At 30.8% G+C, this 18,609-nt stretch overlaps 2 protein-coding genes across 3 annotated transcripts; one reads left to right on the forward strand and one right to left on the reverse strand.

The window, feature by feature from the left end:
- The first annotated feature begins 2,101 nt into the window (after positions 1 to 2,101).
- Positions 2,102 to 5,078, forward strand: LOC144997397 (uncharacterized). 2 transcript variants are annotated; one of them, XM_078957300.1, is made up of 4 exons: positions 2,102 to 2,596; positions 3,752 to 3,890; positions 3,975 to 4,160; positions 4,968 to 5,078. In XM_078957300.1, the coding sequence occupies exons 1-3, from the start codon at positions 2,237 to 2,239 to the stop codon at positions 4,157 to 4,159; spliced, it is 684 nt and encodes a 227-aa protein (XP_078813426.1). In that variant the 5' UTR covers positions 2,102 to 2,236; the 3' UTR covers position 4,160; positions 4,968 to 5,078. The 2 variants fall into 2 exon arrangements, with proteins under 2 accessions (XP_078813426.1, XP_078813425.1); XM_078957299.1 differs by lacking the exon at positions 4,968 to 5,078 and having other exon boundaries at positions 3,975 to 4,274.
- On the reverse strand, positions 4,751 to 12,907 carry LOC144997396 (fatty acid amide hydrolase-like). The gene is made up of 20 exons (XM_078957298.1): positions 12,775 to 12,907; positions 12,506 to 12,615; positions 10,079 to 10,139; positions 9,748 to 9,926; positions 9,529 to 9,658; positions 9,242 to 9,319; positions 8,720 to 8,867; positions 8,511 to 8,623; positions 8,271 to 8,346; positions 7,324 to 7,395; positions 7,068 to 7,113; positions 6,743 to 6,823; positions 6,562 to 6,642; positions 6,101 to 6,204; positions 5,908 to 6,000; positions 5,679 to 5,747; positions 5,400 to 5,464; positions 5,256 to 5,317; positions 4,983 to 5,078; positions 4,751 to 4,894 (listed from the first exon to the last, which is right to left on the reverse strand). The coding sequence occupies exons 1-20, from the start codon at positions 12,872 to 12,874 to the stop codon at positions 4,832 to 4,834; spliced, it is 1,827 nt and encodes a 608-aa protein (XP_078813424.1). The 5' UTR covers positions 12,875 to 12,907; the 3' UTR covers positions 4,751 to 4,831.
- Between the last annotated feature and the right edge of the window lie 5,702 nt (positions 12,908 to 18,609).

The raw sequence follows: 18,609 nt of genomic DNA on the forward strand, positions 1-18,609 counted from the left end.
TGCATCCTGGTAGTTAAGATGAGATTATGTTTTTGCTTAGTGACCTGGTTAGGTCGGTGTTCTGGTTATAGGATGTTGTTGTGCTATATGATCTATTAGATCGGTTTAATTGTTATATATGTATTCTAGCATATGATATTTATGTTCACATGTTTGTTTGATTGGGGGTTAGGTTGAGGCGGTCCTGCTTTATGCTGTAGGCCAACATACCCGACGAGCGGTTCGGATAGACTATAGGCCCTACGAGGCGGTCCAGTCATACCGAAGGCTCGAAAGCGGTCCAGATAGGTTATAGGCCCTGCGAGGCAGTCCAGTCATATTGAAGGCTCATGAATCATGATGCATGCAGTTTTGTATTGGTTATATGATATGGTTATGTTTGTATGGTGTTGGTATTTTGGGGTAACTCACTAAGCTCCCGGGCTTACAATTTCAACTTATTATTTCAGGTACATCAGATGATCGCAGGAAGGCAAAGATGTGATCGTACAACTCCTCATATTTTATGGTTTTATGAATTGATTATGGGGATACTATGATGTCTAAATTATTTTGAAAACAAACTATAATAACTTGATGGTTTTAAAATGTATTAAAAAGTTTTAAATTGGCTTGAATTTAATGGGTGTTACAATGTCACATTCTCATTCAATTTATCAAATGTCATTTTATGGTTATTTTGAATTAATTTCTTTTCCACATGTCGTTTTATGGGTTATTCTATTTTAATAAATTCCACTTAATACTTTAATATAATAATTATAATAAATCTACTCTAATAAATGAAGGTTTTTTCTTGTCATATGTCACATTCTCATTCAATTTGCCAAATATCATTTTATAGTTATTTGAATTAATTTCTTTTCCACATATCATTTTATGGTTTATTCTATTTTAATAAATTTCACATAATACTTTAATATAATAATTAGAATAGATGTATTAATAAATGAATATCAATTTTATAAATAGATTTACCTTCTTATTTAAAAATTTCAAAATTAAAGCTCATTAGTTTATTTTGTTTATTTATTTAAATTTAAAAGATAAAAAAATCAATTTTAATAATTCATTATTTTTCTTATTTTCTAATAAATCCAAAATTCTTAAATATTTAAACTTTTATATTTAATCATTTTTAATTAACTCATGTAATGCATGGATCTTATACCTAATATTATTATAATTATATAATACAAGAAATAAACACATAATTTACATTGCATTGATAATATTCATAAATAAACTCATTCAATTAGAATAGATTAGGATAATGAGATAATGTTTCAAAAACGATTTGCATGGTATTTTTACTATTAAAATTTTGATCCCGTTATGTTTTTTAACCCAGTTTTATAGAACCTAACCGATGTTAGAACCGATACCGATTTTTCTAAAAGTGAATAATCAATAGCCAAGTGTTATTACTAAATTCGGTCCGGTTCCGACGGCTGTAAATTTCATCCTCACTTTTTTTTTTATCAACTTTTGGAAAAGCTTTAAAGAGTTGAAAGTTTTATTTTAGTTTAATTATTTAGAAACAATTGTCTAATGGAGTTGATATTTGATTTTATTTGACTACTTGTTTTAACTTGTTTGCTATCCGTTTTAACCAGTAAAACAACAAACTGAATAAAAAGAAACTAATCAAACCGAATCTTATTTGGTTTTGGTTTCTGTTAATCTAAAATTGTTAAAAATCCGATTAACTCCAACCGATTAATATCCCTATCAACACTAAGTGTCGTGTTTTAACTTGTTTGCTATCCGCTTTAACGAGTAAAACAACAAACTGAATAAAAAGAAACTAATCAAACCGAATCTTATTTGGTTTTGGTTACTATTAATCTAAAATTGTTAAAAACCCGATTAACTCCAACCGATTAATATCCCTATCAACACTAAGTGTCGTGTTATAAATATACATGTTTTGAACATTGTTACAAGAAAACACCAATTTACACAAATACACACTTGTAAGACACTAATTTGTTTATACGTCTTACATGTCTTATACGTCGACACCAATTTGTTTCGAGTAGACAACACAAATCTCATATTATATTCGTATGTGTACCAAATTACAGGACCTACTTACACAGAGAACTAGTCGAATATCCTATGCTTTCATTTGTCTTACTTTTCATAATTTAGGGAAAAGGAGGGACTAGTCCTTATATCGCAACTCCTAACAAAAACCAAGCAGTCAAGCCTTCAAAACAAGAAAAGTAGATCAATGGGTGCTTGTAGCCCACCAATTTCCCATCTTCTTCCCAACCCTAACAAAACCCTAATCACTGTCAACAAAAGGAAGCCCTTGTTCATCATCGTTTCCTCATCTTCGAAGCCCCAATTAACAATACAAAGGAGACAATTACTGTTGCTTTCTATTCCAATTTCAATCACAACGATTCAGCTGAGTTGCTGTTCGGGTTCAGCTGTTGCAGCGTCTATTTTCGATCCGGTTACGGATGCCGAGAGAGCTGCGAGCTCGGAGGTATCCCGGAGAGTGGCGGAAGCGGTGGAGCTTCTTGAGAAAGGGAGGGAATTTCAGGCCCAGGGTGATTATGTCCAAGCTCTCAAATACTTTACACAGGTATATAATAATTCTTTCACTTTAGTAAAAATAAAATCAAGAGGCATTTATAAATGCAAAAAATTGAAATTACAATGTTATAATTGGGTATAATTCACAGAAGAAGTATAATGCAAAAAACTGAAAGTATAATTCAGTTCTAGAATGAAATGAAAGTAGGATGCTATAATATACAAGTAAATAAATAAGTGAACTTTATTTCTTTCAGAGAACCAAATTAGCAAGTGTTTAATTTTTTTTGGAAAATAGTGAGTAACTTCAATGGTAATTGTTGAGATATGTCATATGTGTGATGTCACATGTTGTAATTTGAAGCTATAGGTGTTGGTCTACAAGATTTGATATTCTAGTAAGGGTATTTTTGGTATTTGACAAATAGTTGAAGAATTACATTAAACATTTGTCAAAGTCAAACTTGTAATTTAAATGGAATTGGATTTTAGAAGGGTTGTTTAGGAATGTACCAAATAATCAAACCATTTTCAATAAATTATGTGTCAAGCTCAAGCCAAATGTTGTAATTTCTTTGACTATATAGAGTGCTTTGATGCTGTTTTATGTCGATAATGTCCATTTCGTTTTTCTTAAATTGAAGTGTATTGTTGTTATTTTAATAGTAATGAGACATTTTCATTTAACAAAATATGAGATTAGATTTCTTTGTATTATTGTAAACAACAATTAAACTTAATACACTTGTGGTATTTAAACTTACAACCTATAGGTTGTAGAGCTTTACTTGATGCCATTAGGTCATAGGCCTTTTGGTTTCTTTATATCATTTCTTTGAAGGGTATTTTAGGGATTTTCTTAGTAAGCAAACTTTCCCGTAACCTATAATCTCGTTTTACTATTCAAAAGACTATTTCACAAACATTTTTTTAAAGAAGAAACACTCATATAGTCATATAAAGATATCTGGATTAAGGCTAATTCTTTTCTTTTCTCATTAAGTGATATGTATGGATAAATGATGTGAGAAAAAGCTGAATGAAGACTTTTTCTTTTTTGTATCGAATGAACTGTCTGAATGAGAGTAACTGACCCTTTTACCACATATGTCTAGAATTGATACTAAGAATTCATTTATGAAGGGTATTTTAGACATTTAACAAAACCACATGTTTGAGACATTTTTAATTTCCTAATTTTCAGGTTGTAAGAGAATACAAAGACTTTGCTCTTTCAGAGTATGCAAGAGTTGGTAGAGCCTTAGCCTTATATGAAGTTGGGGACAAAAACGAAGCAATTGCAGAAATGGAGGATGTTTCCATTTCTTTAAAAGGAAGTCCAGGTAATAAATCAAAATCCAAATTATCACTGTGTGTGTGTATTAGTGTGTGTATTCATATTCCGTATTTATGTTTTTTGATTACAGAAGTACATGCGGCTCTAGCAGCAGCATTATACTCTGATAAGCATGCACCTGTGCTTGCTGAAAACCAGTTCACAATAGCAACTCTTCTTGATCCAAAATATACGGATCTTGGATATGTAAAAGATACAAAGCATTGGCCTCCAAGTTTGGTTCAATCTTTACAAGATTTTATTACATTATCTTAAGGTGATACATACACTACAATATAATATATTATAGTATTACATTCGATACAAGAACATGAAGCATACAAAAATATACGTGTATATGTCCTTGTTTTGTGCAATTTACTTTTTCATATATTAGAGCTAGGAATGAACATGGTTGAATAGGTTGTAGTGTGTTCGACATACATTGGACTGAGACTGATCTCAATGGGATAAAAATGGCAATGTTTTTGTTACACCCAAAAAAGTGGGACCCTGATGGGCTTTCGATAGCTCATATGTACAAAAGACGTTAATGCCCTCGTCATCCTCATCGTTATTATTAAGCCATTTAGCCCTAGAAAGTTTGTCTGGTTGTGTTTGATTAACAAATGCAGCTTAGACAAATTTTGTAGGGCTATTATTAATGAGGATGTGGAGGGCATTAAAGTCTTTTGCACAGATGAGAAATCGAGAGCGAGTAAAAAATTTCAATTTTTGTCCATTGACATCGGTTCCAGTTTCAGTCTCGTTCATTAAATTTCAATCACTTTTTATTTGCAAAGTTCGAATTCTATAACATGAAAAGAAAGTAAAGAAGTGCATTTTTAACCTTGACATTCTAGTATGTGTCTATAACTGAAGGAAATATCTGTTGTTATTATTCATCTATTTTTTAAAAATCCTGTGATTAGGTAATCTGAAATGTGGTTAGATCTCTGTTAGTAGATCATAGTAAACCTTTGGCTTTTTATATTCTGCCTTGCACAATGCCTGCAAAGACCATTTTAAATTAAGTTTTTTAAGTATTAAATACACAATTATGATATAATTAATATCTCTACAGAGAATGCCAACAAACCTCCATTGCATAGGCTATCTGTATCAACATATCTTCAGACCAATGTTTTCCAATAAATTGAATGCCAATGGGCAATCCAAGTTTGTCATATCCAATCTATCATAAACTTTTAAAAGTCAGATATATGCAAAAAAAAAAAAAAAATAGCAATGTACTTTTATTTATTTGTTTATTATAGCATTCTATTTCTAATAAAGTGGGAAAAGTGAAAGTATGTTGTTATATTTTGTATTAAAAAAATGAAAGTATGTTGCTAATTCTTGTATAGCATACCGGCACAGTGACAGCTGGAAGTCCTAGAAAGTTTCCAGCTATAGAATATCGAATGAGTGAAGCTGAGAGAAAGAGTGAATTATGTTAAAATTAAATACAAATATGAAAAATCAAAAAAATAGTAATAATAATAATTAAAAATACCTCCATTAACATAGTCGAGTTCACCGGTTTTCTTAACATCATCCTTTATTTCATATGCTGTTATGCTATCAAGAACAAGAAAGAAATAATTTTCAAAGGTTACATATACAATTATTATATTATACAAACAGAACAGAAATTGTACTGTATTTAACATTATTGGATTGGGATCAAAAGACGTAAATGCCCTTCTAATCCTTATCATCGAAAACAACCCAAAAAAAATTCCATGTATTTTTTTTTTTTTTCGGTACATGGATTCAAGGAAAGAGATTATACCCGACTGTAGGTGTAACGATGACATCAGCCATACCAAATATCTTTTCATGAATCTTCATTTGACGATTCCTGCATTAAAAAGTATCAAAGAAAACTTTTTTATTTAATTTTAATTTTCTAGAAATACGTGATAGGAATATATATGGGAAAGTGCTAGAAATACAAATTTGCTTTCATTTAATGAAAAAAAATGGGATCATTGAAAGGTTACTCCATAAAAATAGTATACCTTATGCGTTGTGCTTGTAAGTAATCCCTACTACTGAAAGCTCCGTATACAGAAAGTGCTACTCTTACATCGGATCCAGATTCTGACTTATCACTGATTCAAATTCCATTCATAATTTCAGCATTTGGTACATTTTGTATTTAGATATATAGATAATTTAATTCTATGTGTATTATAATTTTTAAGTACGTACAATTTTTCCAAATAATGAGCAAAAGAAGCTGAACATTCTGAACCTATAGTTACATAATGTGCCAAACGCATTGCCTCTATATCTGGTATGGTCACTTCCACAGTCTTAAACAAAAGAAAAAGAAGAGATATAGTCAACTACTATAATAGAAAGGGCTAAATGCAAGAAATAACAATGTACCTGATTATAACATCATCAACTTTTCTTATTCTAGCTGTGAAACTTGCTTTGTATTTAAATTCCATTGCTATAATTCGATATATATGTTTTTCAAAATACAATTTTGTAATAGGAATAAATAAAATAAGCACATCAGTTACACTACATTGCTATTTCTTGCATTTAACCCTAATATAAATAACATGTTTTGTATTTAAATGATGTTGCTATAATTCAGTATAAATAAACTGTTGTGTATTCCTATTTCTTGTACATGTTTAGCGAATAATTGATTTAAATACCTGCCATCCGTAGCATTTATAGAGATTATCCAGAGCAGTTAAACAGCATATTCTGATGTCATCACTGCAATCATTAAACCACTGGCATATAAAAAGCAGAAACACCGATGTTAAAAGCACAATTTATACAAAAGAATAATGTTAAAAAAAAAAAAAAAATTAATGGTGTATGAGTAAGAACCTCTTTAGATTTTGCAAGCTTGATACCAGACATTTGATTAGAAGGCTTTAGCAAGGGGATATATAGTTTAGGCTGCTGATTCTGAAAATGGAAAAGAAATATTCTTAATTTAATCTGTTAGGAAAAACTTTCTAGGGCTATTTTCGATAATGAAGATGTTGAGGGCGTTCATGTTTTTTTGCACAAGCAAAAGATCGAGAGCAAGAGAAAGTCATGGTCCCACCTTTTTTAGGTGGGATGTAAAATTATAATTTTGTCCGATTGACATCAGTTTCAGTACTAGTCCAATGCAGGCCAAACACAGTACAAAGTCTGTTTACAGTACCATAGTTGGTTGTTGTGTTTCAGCTCCTCCGCTCACCGCAGCATAACTGAAAACAGTGAGTTGTGTGTAAGTTGCTACAAAAAAAAAAGATCAAATTATATTATGCAGTGGTGTTAGGTGTTGTTTTTTTTACTTAATGAGGACATGGCTTAATTGGTAAGTTATTAAGTCCTAAAAATTTCCCTCATTTAATAAGTGTGTTTTCATATTTTCAAATATGTGTTAAACATGATTTATCTAGATATGAAGTACTGACACGATCAACGAATCCTCAACTGTGCCCGCTAGTATCCCAACCATTCCAACTGTCCAGTTCCAAGGAATAACCCTAGAAAAGAAAAGATTGTGATTATTAATTAATAAATTAAGAGAAAAAAAATCCTCCTAGGGTTTTACAAGATTTAGGCAAAAAGTTGGGTCTGTTCAGAAATAGCCATAAATTCGCGGGTATCATTTGCAAAATGGCAATATAGACTGCAAAATGGGCCTGATGGGCTCGTGAGTGGTCACCTGTATGTAAGGCGTTTCTTATTCATTTTCATTTTTTTTTTTGTAAAGCTCTCTCAATTTAGCACTTCATTCTAAAAATATCAAACTATCTGTTTGCTATGAAAATGTTCTTTTAAATATCCCACCATAAAAAAAGCTAAAAAACAACGTTTTTTCAACAAAAATCCTATGATTTTCGCATGTGTGAAATAATTTCGCACGTCAAACCTTCATAACTGCAAAATATGCGATTTTTTTAACTACTATTTTTTTTTTCTTTTTTTTGTATTTTTACAGGTCAAAACTATAATACATTTTTTTTTTTTGGGAAAATGATCTTTGAAGATTTATGTCAAAAAAGTTCAAAAAGAAAATGTTTTCTTTAGCATTTTTCTAGGTCCCGAATTTTGCAAGTCATATATGTGCAATTCTTTGAATTTTTTATTTTGTTTTTTTCATTTTCACAGGTCAACCCTGTGAAAAAAAAATATCAAATTTATTTTTCTTTAAAGCCATATAGTTTGGTGATTTCATGAGTAATTTTGCAATTAAGATCTGTGAAATTAGTGGTTATTTCAGAAAACCCTTAACCTTTGCCTAAATACTGGAAAAAGATTATGAAAATTAGGCAATTTTTTTCCTCATTAATTAGTTACTTAATTTGTTAATTAATCAAGTTTCTGATACAAGGTTCCTTAGATATGAAATACCAACCCAGAGTATGATATGCGACCAAAAGATGGTTTTAAACCAACAACACCACAGAGAGCAGCTGGCATTCTCACCGATCCTACACAAGAAAAACAAATCATCTTTTGTATGATACATATCATATGTATCAGACTTATCAGTATTGATGTGTCTGATCTGCAAACAGATCAGACACACAGTGTATCCGTACAATGTTTGTACTGATACAATATCTATCACACACAAATACATTATTTTATTTACCTCCCCCATCAACACCAAGGGCTACAGGGCATAGCCCTGCACAAACAACAGCAGCAGATCCACTAGATGAACCACCAGAGATTCTGTTCGGATCATATGGATTCCGGGTTGTCCTGCATTATTAAGAACGAAATTAAAAAAAAAAAAAAATGATGAGTTTATAATTTTTATTTTTACAAGTTTTAGGAAATTGTTTTTTTTAATTGTACCCATAATGAGGGTTGATTCCACTGGTTCCTGCCCCAAGCTCATGCATATTTGTTTTTCCCACAAGAATGGCACCACATGATCTGAGTCGCTTAACACAACAAGCATCTTCTTTGCAAGGTCTTACCTTATGCAACCACTTTGAACCCCCTGTAATCAGTAATAATAAAAATAGCATAAATATTCACATAAAAGGAGAAGATATTTTTATCATCAAAAAAGGCATTTCCGTCTTTTGCACAGAGGAGAGATCAACGAGTCCTTATTTGCATCTTTTGCACAAAACGATTCCACATATTTCTTTTTTTGGAAGATGATAAGACTGGACAATCTTTCTAGGGTTATATTCGACGATGGGGACAAGGAGGGCGTTTATGTCTTTACACATATGTCCCACCTTTTTGGGCGGTCTTGTCCTCATCCTAAATAATCTTTCTAGGAGTATTTTCAATTACGAGGATGACAAGGGAAAGTATGTTTTATTGGTTAAAATCCAATGCATGTCAAACACAGTACAAATTTACCTGTTGTTGGATATGGCATACAATCTATTTCATCTTTAATAGCAATTGGGACTCCATCTAGTATTGAAATCGGTTCACCTATATACATCAACAATAAACTTGAATTAGCAACAAACTTTTCATTTACTCGTATTTATGATACGTTTTTTTTATATAGATTCGTAAAATAAATTGTAATTTTTGTTCCATTGACATCAGTAACCAACATAACATGTTTACTCATCTCCTCTTATATGTAACAAACAATGCCTAAAGATTTAACATTTAGCAATCTAACAATTAATTACCTCTCTCATACCGAAGAGTTGACTCGGTAGCTTGCTTTAGAATATCACGAGATTCATAATTAATGAAAAATGACATATCCGTCCCTGGAGCGGAAGATTGCATGACTGCAGATACCAACCGCTCTGCAACCTAAAAACAAATAAATAATGTAACAAGTTAAAAAACGGACCCGGTCAAATGTTGGTCAACTTTAGTTATAAGAATTTCCATAATAATACCATGAGAGGGGTTATTTTTTGCGATTTATATGCTCTTGAATAATCCATTATTGTCCAACGATGAAAACTTTCATCCAAATTTTTGTCTAAAAACTGTAAACATTCCTTGGCTTGTTGAACTTGTTCTGCTGGAGTCAAACCTGAGTCTATGCATTTTGATTCTTCACGTTGTTTAACATCTGCATTAAGAAAAAAAAAAGTTATTATAACTGTGAGATTGTTTTTAAAAGTATATGAAAATGAAAGTAGGATGTTATAATAAAGAAATGAATGGAAGATTTGAATTTATAAAATCGTAAGGTTAGATGATGGTATGAAATATGAAACTGACCTTCATAAGGCTGCAAAGGAACATATAAAGGTGATTCATCCAATACTGCAAATGAAACAAGCTGCAGAAAAACGAAAGTGTGACTTTAAATGAACATGGGTCACATTAACTATAAATTATAAATCATTTCGATTATTTTGTTACCATAAAATATTAAAAGAATGGTAGATATTGATTTGTGTATTTACTTTAAGTATTGTTTGTTGATGATATAAAATTATTTGTTGCTTTAAGTTTGTTCCATGGATCGTTCCTTGATAAGTCTTGGCTGTTACTCTTGGAACAAAAAGATTATATCAATATTTGAAAAAAAAAAAAATGACGATCTAAAGGTGGAAAACATGATTTAAACATGAGAACAAACTAAATTTAGTCTAATTTTGTAATCATTTGCTACAAATTAGCCAAAAAAAAAAAAAAAAAAATTAACACGTTACCAAAATAGCCACTGAATTTGCAGTGGTTGTTATTGGGCTGTGATCTCATGAGCCCATAGTAAGTATTGAAGGTTGTAAATAAAGTTATTATTATTTTTATATTTTCATTGAGTCAAGCAAAAATTATTCTACCCAAATAGTGCTTATGTTGCGATTCTTCTAGCTCATATGGGATTTCATCTAACATTAAATAAGAATGTAAAAAAAATATTTGCAAATAATCCTTGATTGAAAACTCCAAGATTTGAACTCTCGACCTCCCTTATGGGGATCCCTAATCTTATCCGGTGAGTCATCAAGGTGATTAGAAGATTATGCTAAATTGTCTTTTTCTCTTTTAATAATGATGATAATATCAAGTCTTAGATGTTACTTGCAACAAGAATTATGGGAGACAAGATTTTAAGTAATTTGATTCTTGTTATTATCAAAGGTGGTGACATTGGTCTTTCCAATACGAAAATCACATTTTAATGTCTTTCACTTATCTTTTTCATATTGAAATGTTTTTATAAACTGAAGTTTCCATAAATAGAAAGATCGAACATAAAATCAGTAGAAAAACAGACCAAAAATATGACTTTGATACCACCAAATTAAGGAATTATGATGTTACGAGATTTGTGTGTAAATGCTGTGGACCCACTCTTACGTAGCAATAAGATGCACCAACATCAGTTTGTTACACTCTTCTTCACTCTATTTATCATTTTTTTTATATATTACTTCACTTTATTTTTGAAAAGGTTAATTGCAAAAGCTACAACATATTTACATCAATTTTTAAGGGATTCATATAATATATTTCTTTTAACTATTCAACAAAATTAACAAAATATCATTTTTTTTATCATTCTATTTAACAATATAGATCAAATAAACCTACCATATATATTAAAACATTATGATAACAATGTAAAAGGTCTTGAGCTTTTTCTTTGAACAATATTTTAGGTTTATACTTTTATTTATGATCATTTCCATCCACTTACACTAAAATAAGTGGGTGTTTGGGATAGCTTTTAAAAAAAACTTATTAGGTTTTTAGCTTTTTAAAAATATAATAAACTAAAAAAGTGTTTGTCTATTTAAAAATCGTTTTTTAAAACAGTTTTTTGAATAGAAAAAAGTAAAGTTTTCAAAAAAACAGTTTTTCGCATCCAAACATTTTTTAAAACCAACTTTTCCTAAAAATAATAAGTTAATAAACATTTTTCTTAAAAATCACTTTCAACATAAAAAAGTTAATCCAAACATATCTAAATACTAAATACTTAATGATGATTTTAAAAAGATATATTGAAAACTAAAAATATGTCAAATCGCTTATTAACTTTGACAGTCAAACCACTCTTATTTAATTATGAAAAAAAAAGATTTTTCTTAAATCAAACATTCTATTTTACAAAAAGGCTAAAAGAAGAAAATATAAATGGTTAGATGTGAGAAACACTCATTGCGTAGTTTAATTAATGCCTGTTAAGTGTTAACACGTCATTTATTTTAAAATAATATAGAAGGTTCGATAAATAATCAGTTCTTAAAATTATATATCTAAAAATATTTTTTCATAACTAAAAACTGAAATTATTTATAAATCAGAACAAATAAAAACTATTTATTACATTCAATTTATATATCAATAACAGAAAATATCAAATTGTCAATATTTTAATTTCGCTCCCAATTTTTTTTTTCTTAGGTCCATCCGACCATTGTATATTACTAGGCGGCCTACTTTAAAGAAATGCCAACTTTTATTCATAGATTTCATATCAATTAATCAAATATTTACGCTAGAAACTGGGTGGAAATTCTCGTAGATATCTATAATTACTAGACACGATTATTAATTACAAAACAAAAAAAAATAAAAAATCGAGTAACAATTCCATTGATCGAAGTCGATAATCACGGTTTCAAGGAGATCGAGACGAATTTGTGAATCTATAAGAAAAAAAAAATCAAAAATTAAAACATGAAATCATACCTTCTGAATTCGATTGTTCTTCTTCAGGAAATACAGCAATACATCGCCGATGATCTTCATCTCCAGAAACCAAACGAATATCCTCGCAACAGTTCCAGCCATTCGAGGAGCTACAATCAACGTAAAGTTAAGCTTATCAATTTATACATACGCATTAATGTGTAATTTTACACACGAATTATGTGTTTAATTATACGTGATGAAATCTGTATCTGAGTATCTAGAGAGAGAGTAGAGAGAGAAATAATAGAGAGATGAACTAAGGTGACCTTTGACGTCGGCATAGAGGTAGACTTCATCGCTGTGAGGGCTGAGATCGATTTCATTGACAGGTTTGTAAACGACGCCGTTATCCTTCAGAAACCCCATTTTCGTTGCTGGATTTCGATAGAGATTGTTGAGAAGAAGAAGACTTTGTAACTTGAGGCTTCAAATAAATTGTGTATTTATAGTATCGGTGAGTGTGTTTTTTGTAATTTTGTGCATGCACATGTCAAATAATATTACGTTTTCTTATTTATTAAATAAGTATTTATACAATCATATATTATATGTTAGTACTTAGTATAGTATATTGGTTGATTCAATGATATTACCTATATATTATATGGGTTAATGGGTTAATTTTAAAAAAATTAAAGATAAATATATAAATATTTAAGAACTTAGGATTTATAAAAAAAAAAAATAATGAATTATTAAAATTGAATTTTTTTTATCTTTCAAATTTAAATAAATAAACAAAATAAACTAATGAAATTTAATTTGAGAATTTTAAAATAAAAAGGTAAATCCATTAATAAAATTGATATTCATTTATTACTACATTTATTGTAATTATTATATTTAAGTATTATATAGAATTTTTTAAAATAAAAAACCTCATAAATTGACATATAGAAAAAAAAAATTAATTCAAAATAGCCAGAAAATGACATTTGACAAATTGAATGAGAGTGGAACATGTGATAAAAAAATCTTTAATAGATATTTTTTAAGTTGTTACATAGTTGTCGTTAATGCATATATAAATAATAAATTGATAAATGACCAACTTTTTTGTATAATAAATGGAAAAGAAATCCTTAAAAAAATTCTTGTAATTAAGCCGATGATTTTTGCAAGTGTGTTTGCAATTATGTCCCAAAACCAACAATAATGATTTTTTTTACTTCTTTAAACCTTTAATTTTTGGATTTTGACCTTGATAAAACGATCACCAACCAAATATGTATGTATTTTCACAAATATGATCAAAGTTTAGGCGTTTAGACTAACTATTACCTAATATTTTTTATTGGACTAATTAAATGCATAATTTGTATGTGACTAACTTAAAATTTTATTATATTTATGAAAAAACACTTGCAGTTGGTGACCGGTTACCGATATAAAACTCAAAAATGACCGATTTATCGAGGTAAAAAACCCAAAATTGTAATCAGTTATTGGTTTTTCAGACTTAGTTGTAAATAGTTGTTGGTTTTTAGGATTTTATTGTAAACATTTGTTAGTTTTTTGGGCATAATTGCAAGAAAAAAATATATGAGGACTTAATCGATTACGAGGTCAAAATGCAAGAACTTTTTTAAAGTTTTCACAATAATAAAATTTCAAGATATAAAACATTATTCTAAATAGTTAAAAATATATTTAGATATATTTTAATGATGTCTTTTGATCCTAAGGGAGGACCGAGTCGATGCCCGGGTTGGGAATGGGATGAAGCGGTACTAACACGGGTTGTGAATCCTTGATCAGCGGTTCCAACAGGATACAATCTTTAATTGATTGCAGTGCGTTTATGAACTCGTCTCTCTTTTTTCTTCTTACATTGAATCGAAGGATGGATCATCTTGGAGGAAAAACCTAACCAAATTGGAGGATAAGCCACTACTATTGACGTCGGGGACTCAAATTTTGTAATGCCCTAGACTTTCTAAGGTTATGCACTTGGGATGAATCTATTAGGCTCAAATATTATTTTGTTTTGGTCTATTAAAATATTATAATACATTAAAAAAAGATAATAAATGTTAATAAAAAATAAAAAATGTGAAAACACAAGAACATGTTGTGGGTTTCTTTATTTTATCATTATTATTATTTTGTTTTATAAGTTTATAAAGATAAAATGAATACACAATTCATGCATTTGTTTTAAATTAGCAAAACTTTATTTTTAAAGAAAAAAAATATTATGTTTTATTTTATTTTATATTGTCTAATTTAATTAAATAAAAAATAATGATGTGGTAAATGGGTTAAGTGAGTTGAGAAATATAGAGTTTTCATGTGTTGTGGGTTGAAAAATATGAAAGAGAGAGGAAAGAGAAAATGTTGATATAATAGTGGGTTGAGTGGGATGAGGGAGAAGGACTCCATCCACCCTAAGGAGTTGGTAACGAGATAACAAAAATACGAGGTATCGAGTGTGACGGGTTGTGGAAGAAGGATGTACTAGCGAAACCAAGACACCAGTAAAAGGCAAGCAATGGTGCATTAACCTATTACACTCGATTGGTGAGTGAAGTTACTACAACGAAAGAAGAATCACAATGATAAATCGATGAGAGTATCAGGTATCGAGTGTGATGGTAGTGTGAAATACATGAAGGTATTTCTTGAGCGTGAAAGAAGAAAAACAATATGAAGCCCATCTCGAATCATAAAAATAATGAAAACTAAAAAGTGACGATGATGAATCCATGAGAGTACCCTACCCTAGGGTACTAGACTACCGTGATAAACAGTTTAATGATAAGAACTTTGTAAGCTCTACTTACAAGTTCCGTGATTGGTTATGAAAAGTTAAGATTATTCAGAGAACATAACGAGGACGCCAGAAGGAATAAGACTTTAAGAGGTGATAACTTGATGACAGAGGAGCAACATCCAGAAGATGTTCTATGGTCGATTAAGGAGGAAGACAATTTCACATGATGGAATATCGAATAATGAAAATTGAACATCAAAGACCTTATAGTACTAACAAGTTGTGGACAAGAATAAACACTTTAAGTTTACTAAAAATGAATGTCAAGAAGATGCTGATGAGTAAAGGAAAATTTCAAAATTTTCATGAATGAGTCAGAAATACGAACTACTACCGTGTAAGAGTAATAGGGTGATTTGGACCTTAAAAGAAATTCCATTATAAAAGAGGAAGGAAGAGATCTAATGAACTAGTGGTCAAGATAGAAACTTGATTACCAGAAAATGTAGCCAAAGAAGTGTAGTTTCTGGATCTACTCTCTTCCTTTTGAGCCTTTTAACTCATTCTTCTTCTTCAAGTTTCAATAACACACAAGATTACTCACAAATGGCTTACACACTCACAAAATGCTCTAGGGCTTCGTGGATTAAGGTTTGGGACTTGGAGGCTGGGAATGAGGCCATAAGGTGGGGATTAAGTTTCTTAAACAGAGTGCAAAACCCCGAAATTACGGTTTCATTCTGACGGGCCTACTCGCCGAGTTAAGGAATCTCAACTCGTGGAGTAGGTGGCTTAAAACCCACGTCCAATCCCGCTTCCACTCGACGAGTCTGGAGCTCCCAACTCGTCGAGTAGCTCTACACAGATAAACAAAATACAATTAAATGCATACCAGGAATGAGGCGTTACACCTCTTCTTTCCTCTTCCATGACCAATGGCCAGGATTGGAGCACTTATCACATAAGGGACATGAGTTTTCTTTATTCCTGATTCAGCAGTTTGCAACAAGTTATGAAATTAATTCAATATGGTCTTTATGTTGTTCAAATAATATGTCAAAATGAACTAATCGTAATTGCCAGGTAGGGAGTTAAGGACCATATCAATAGACAACTCCTTATCGAAATTCACATTGAGTTTATCCAACCTCTCCACATATCTTTGCATGTTTTGCATATGAGCACATACAAATTCTCATTCCTTTAGCTTACACACCATAAGGGACTTGAAAACCTCATAACATTCTTATCTTGCCTTCTTGTGAAACTTTTCAGCAAGATCCATGCTAATTTTATATAGATAATAGTCCTCATAGCACTTTTGTAGCTCAGGTACCATAGTTGCAATCATGATGCAAGCGACCTTAGTGGCATCGTGAAGATGTTTGTTATGAGCAACAAGTTGTTTAGGAATGACTCATTAATCTCAGGATTAGGGTGTTCGAGAACATACTCTTTGCTCTCGTAGTGAAGAGTAATCTTCAAGTTGTGCATCCAGTCCATGTAGTTTGGACCAACGACCTTTTCCTTCGATAAAATCGACAAGAGAGTGAAGTTTGAGTTTTGAGTAAAGGTTTGAGTAGTATGAGCATCACCATTTCCAAACATCTATAATAAGAGAGATAGTTTTAGTTAGTTAATATAAATCCTTAATATTTTAACCCAAATTAATATTCAAGTCTAGGATCCAAAATACAATTCGAAATTAAGAAGAGGGATGTCGTAATCTAATTGTGAATTTATCAAGGTAGTTAAGACACATTTACCAATTTCAATCTAATATGAATATCTTAGATCGTTTGAGATTCATTGAATCTTATCAATATCAAGTTCAATATAAGATTATGCTCTTCAGTTTGTGATTGAGATGTCGAGGATCACAAACAACATGTGAATAACCATGCAAACCCGCTTAACAACCTCAATGTCATTCATCATCTCAATTTGACGTACAGGTAAACTACATATGCTCCATCAACAATAATAATTTTCGAGTTGTTCCATTATTTCAACTTCATAGTCCCAAATTAGTGTGTCGGTTCACTACACACGCTCCATTAATGACTTATAAAGAAATGATGTGTGTTTTCATAGATTAGCATACATTTCACATTTTTCCTAAATAACTAGAGTGGGGTTTTAAAAAAAGGTTCTAGTGCTTTATATCATTATACTTTTAATGATATTATGTCCTATCAAACCTGTTCAGCTAACGACCCTCCACCACCCAAATGAGCAGTGGGTGAAAAGGACACCAATTCAACAGTTATTTTATAGGTTGTTTTCTTATACCCTTCTTATAGTATGGCTTTGTGAATGAGGCGTATTAGAGATTCGACTGTATTTCTTATACATATAGTAATTAAACATTTTATATTTGTATAGGGTGTATTTTAAACTTTTTTAAAAAATGGTTATTTTATAGGTTGCTGATTGGATAGGTTGTTCTGGTGGTGCGTGACATGTTTCGTTTGCCGATGTGTCAGTGGAAGCTGCTTTGCGGAAGAGTGCGCGTCTCAGAAGGGTGTAGCTCATGTATTTTGGCAGAGTGTTAAGGAGGTTGTTGTCTAGGTTCTTACGACCCGTTGGATGTTGGTCATGAGTCTCCATCTTTATAGTTGGAGGGGGCACAACCCCCTAGCCCTATGAAAGATCCGCCTTGATGTGAACTGAGTTGCTGATAACTCTTGGACTATTATAAGTCCATGGGACTGCTGGTAGTCCCAAGGTTGTTGATAACCCGAGAGGTGTGTTGTCAATCCACAGAGCATGTCGTGAGCCCATATGGACTGCTCATATTTCCAAAGGTGTTGAAAACTCATAGTTGTTACATTGTGTGTTGTATGTGATATTCGAAACTGCTGATAGTTTCAGGATTGTTATATGTTATGATGTATGGAATATTTTGAAAACTTCACTAAGTTTTGTGCTATCAACTTTCTTGGTTTGGTTAGTACTTATTGATGTTGGTTGGTTTTTCATATTATAATTTTGACAATTCTAATTTGTATATAAAAATGGTATTAATGCAAATATAGAAAAAAATCAAGAGGACAAGATAATATTTTTAGGATCAAAATCATAATAGTTTTTATTTTATTTATTATTCTTATTTTCTTTTTGAGAGAGAGAGACTTTTCATCTCCGATTACGCGATAATTTCCACAAGCACAAATTCCACTTTTGATAGGCTACGGATGCAGGTGCGTATGAATACTGAAAGAGTAAAGAAGTTATATGGGAAAAGATTCCATGGTATAAAAGCTATTGAACATAGTAAAATAAAAAATTGAAAGATTTTGTTAAAATTGTTCGTTTGGAAATTTTCTATCTTTATATAGAGAGAAAAATTATATATTTTTTTTCCAGCAATTCCATAAAGTCTTTC

This window comes from Lactuca saligna, chromosome 5 (genome assembly GCF_052625555.1).
Source record: "Lactuca saligna cultivar CGN05327 chromosome 5, ASM5262555v1, whole genome shotgun sequence".
Lineage (NCBI taxonomy): Eukaryota > Viridiplantae > Streptophyta > Magnoliopsida > Asterales > Asteraceae > Lactuca > Lactuca saligna.

Bases quoted from the DNA above. Each gene is read 5' to 3' on its own strand.
- LOC144997396 (XM_078957298.1), bottom strand. From the start codon at position 12,874: ATGGGGTTTCTGAAGGATAACGGCGTCGTTTACAAACCTGTCAATGAA. The intron at 12,616-12,774 runs GTCACCTTAGTT...CGTTGATTGTAG, and splicing joins CCTCTATGCCGACGTCAAAG to CTCCTCGAATGGCTGGAACT. The intron at 7,114-7,323 runs GTCAGTACTTCA...CACTGTTTTCAG, and splicing joins GTTGAGGATTCGTTGATCGT to TTATGCTGCGGTGAGCGGAG.
- LOC144997397 (XM_078957300.1), top strand. From the start codon at position 2,237: ATGGGTGCTTGTAGCCCACCAATTTCCCATCTTCTTCCCAACCCTAAC. The intron at 2,597-3,751 runs GTATATAATAAT...CCTAATTTTCAG, and splicing joins CTCTCAAATACTTTACACAG to GTTGTAAGAGAATACAAAGA. The intron at 3,891-3,974 runs GTAATAAATCAA...TTTTGATTACAG, and splicing joins TTCTTTAAAAGGAAGTCCAG to AAGTACATGCGGCTCTAGCA.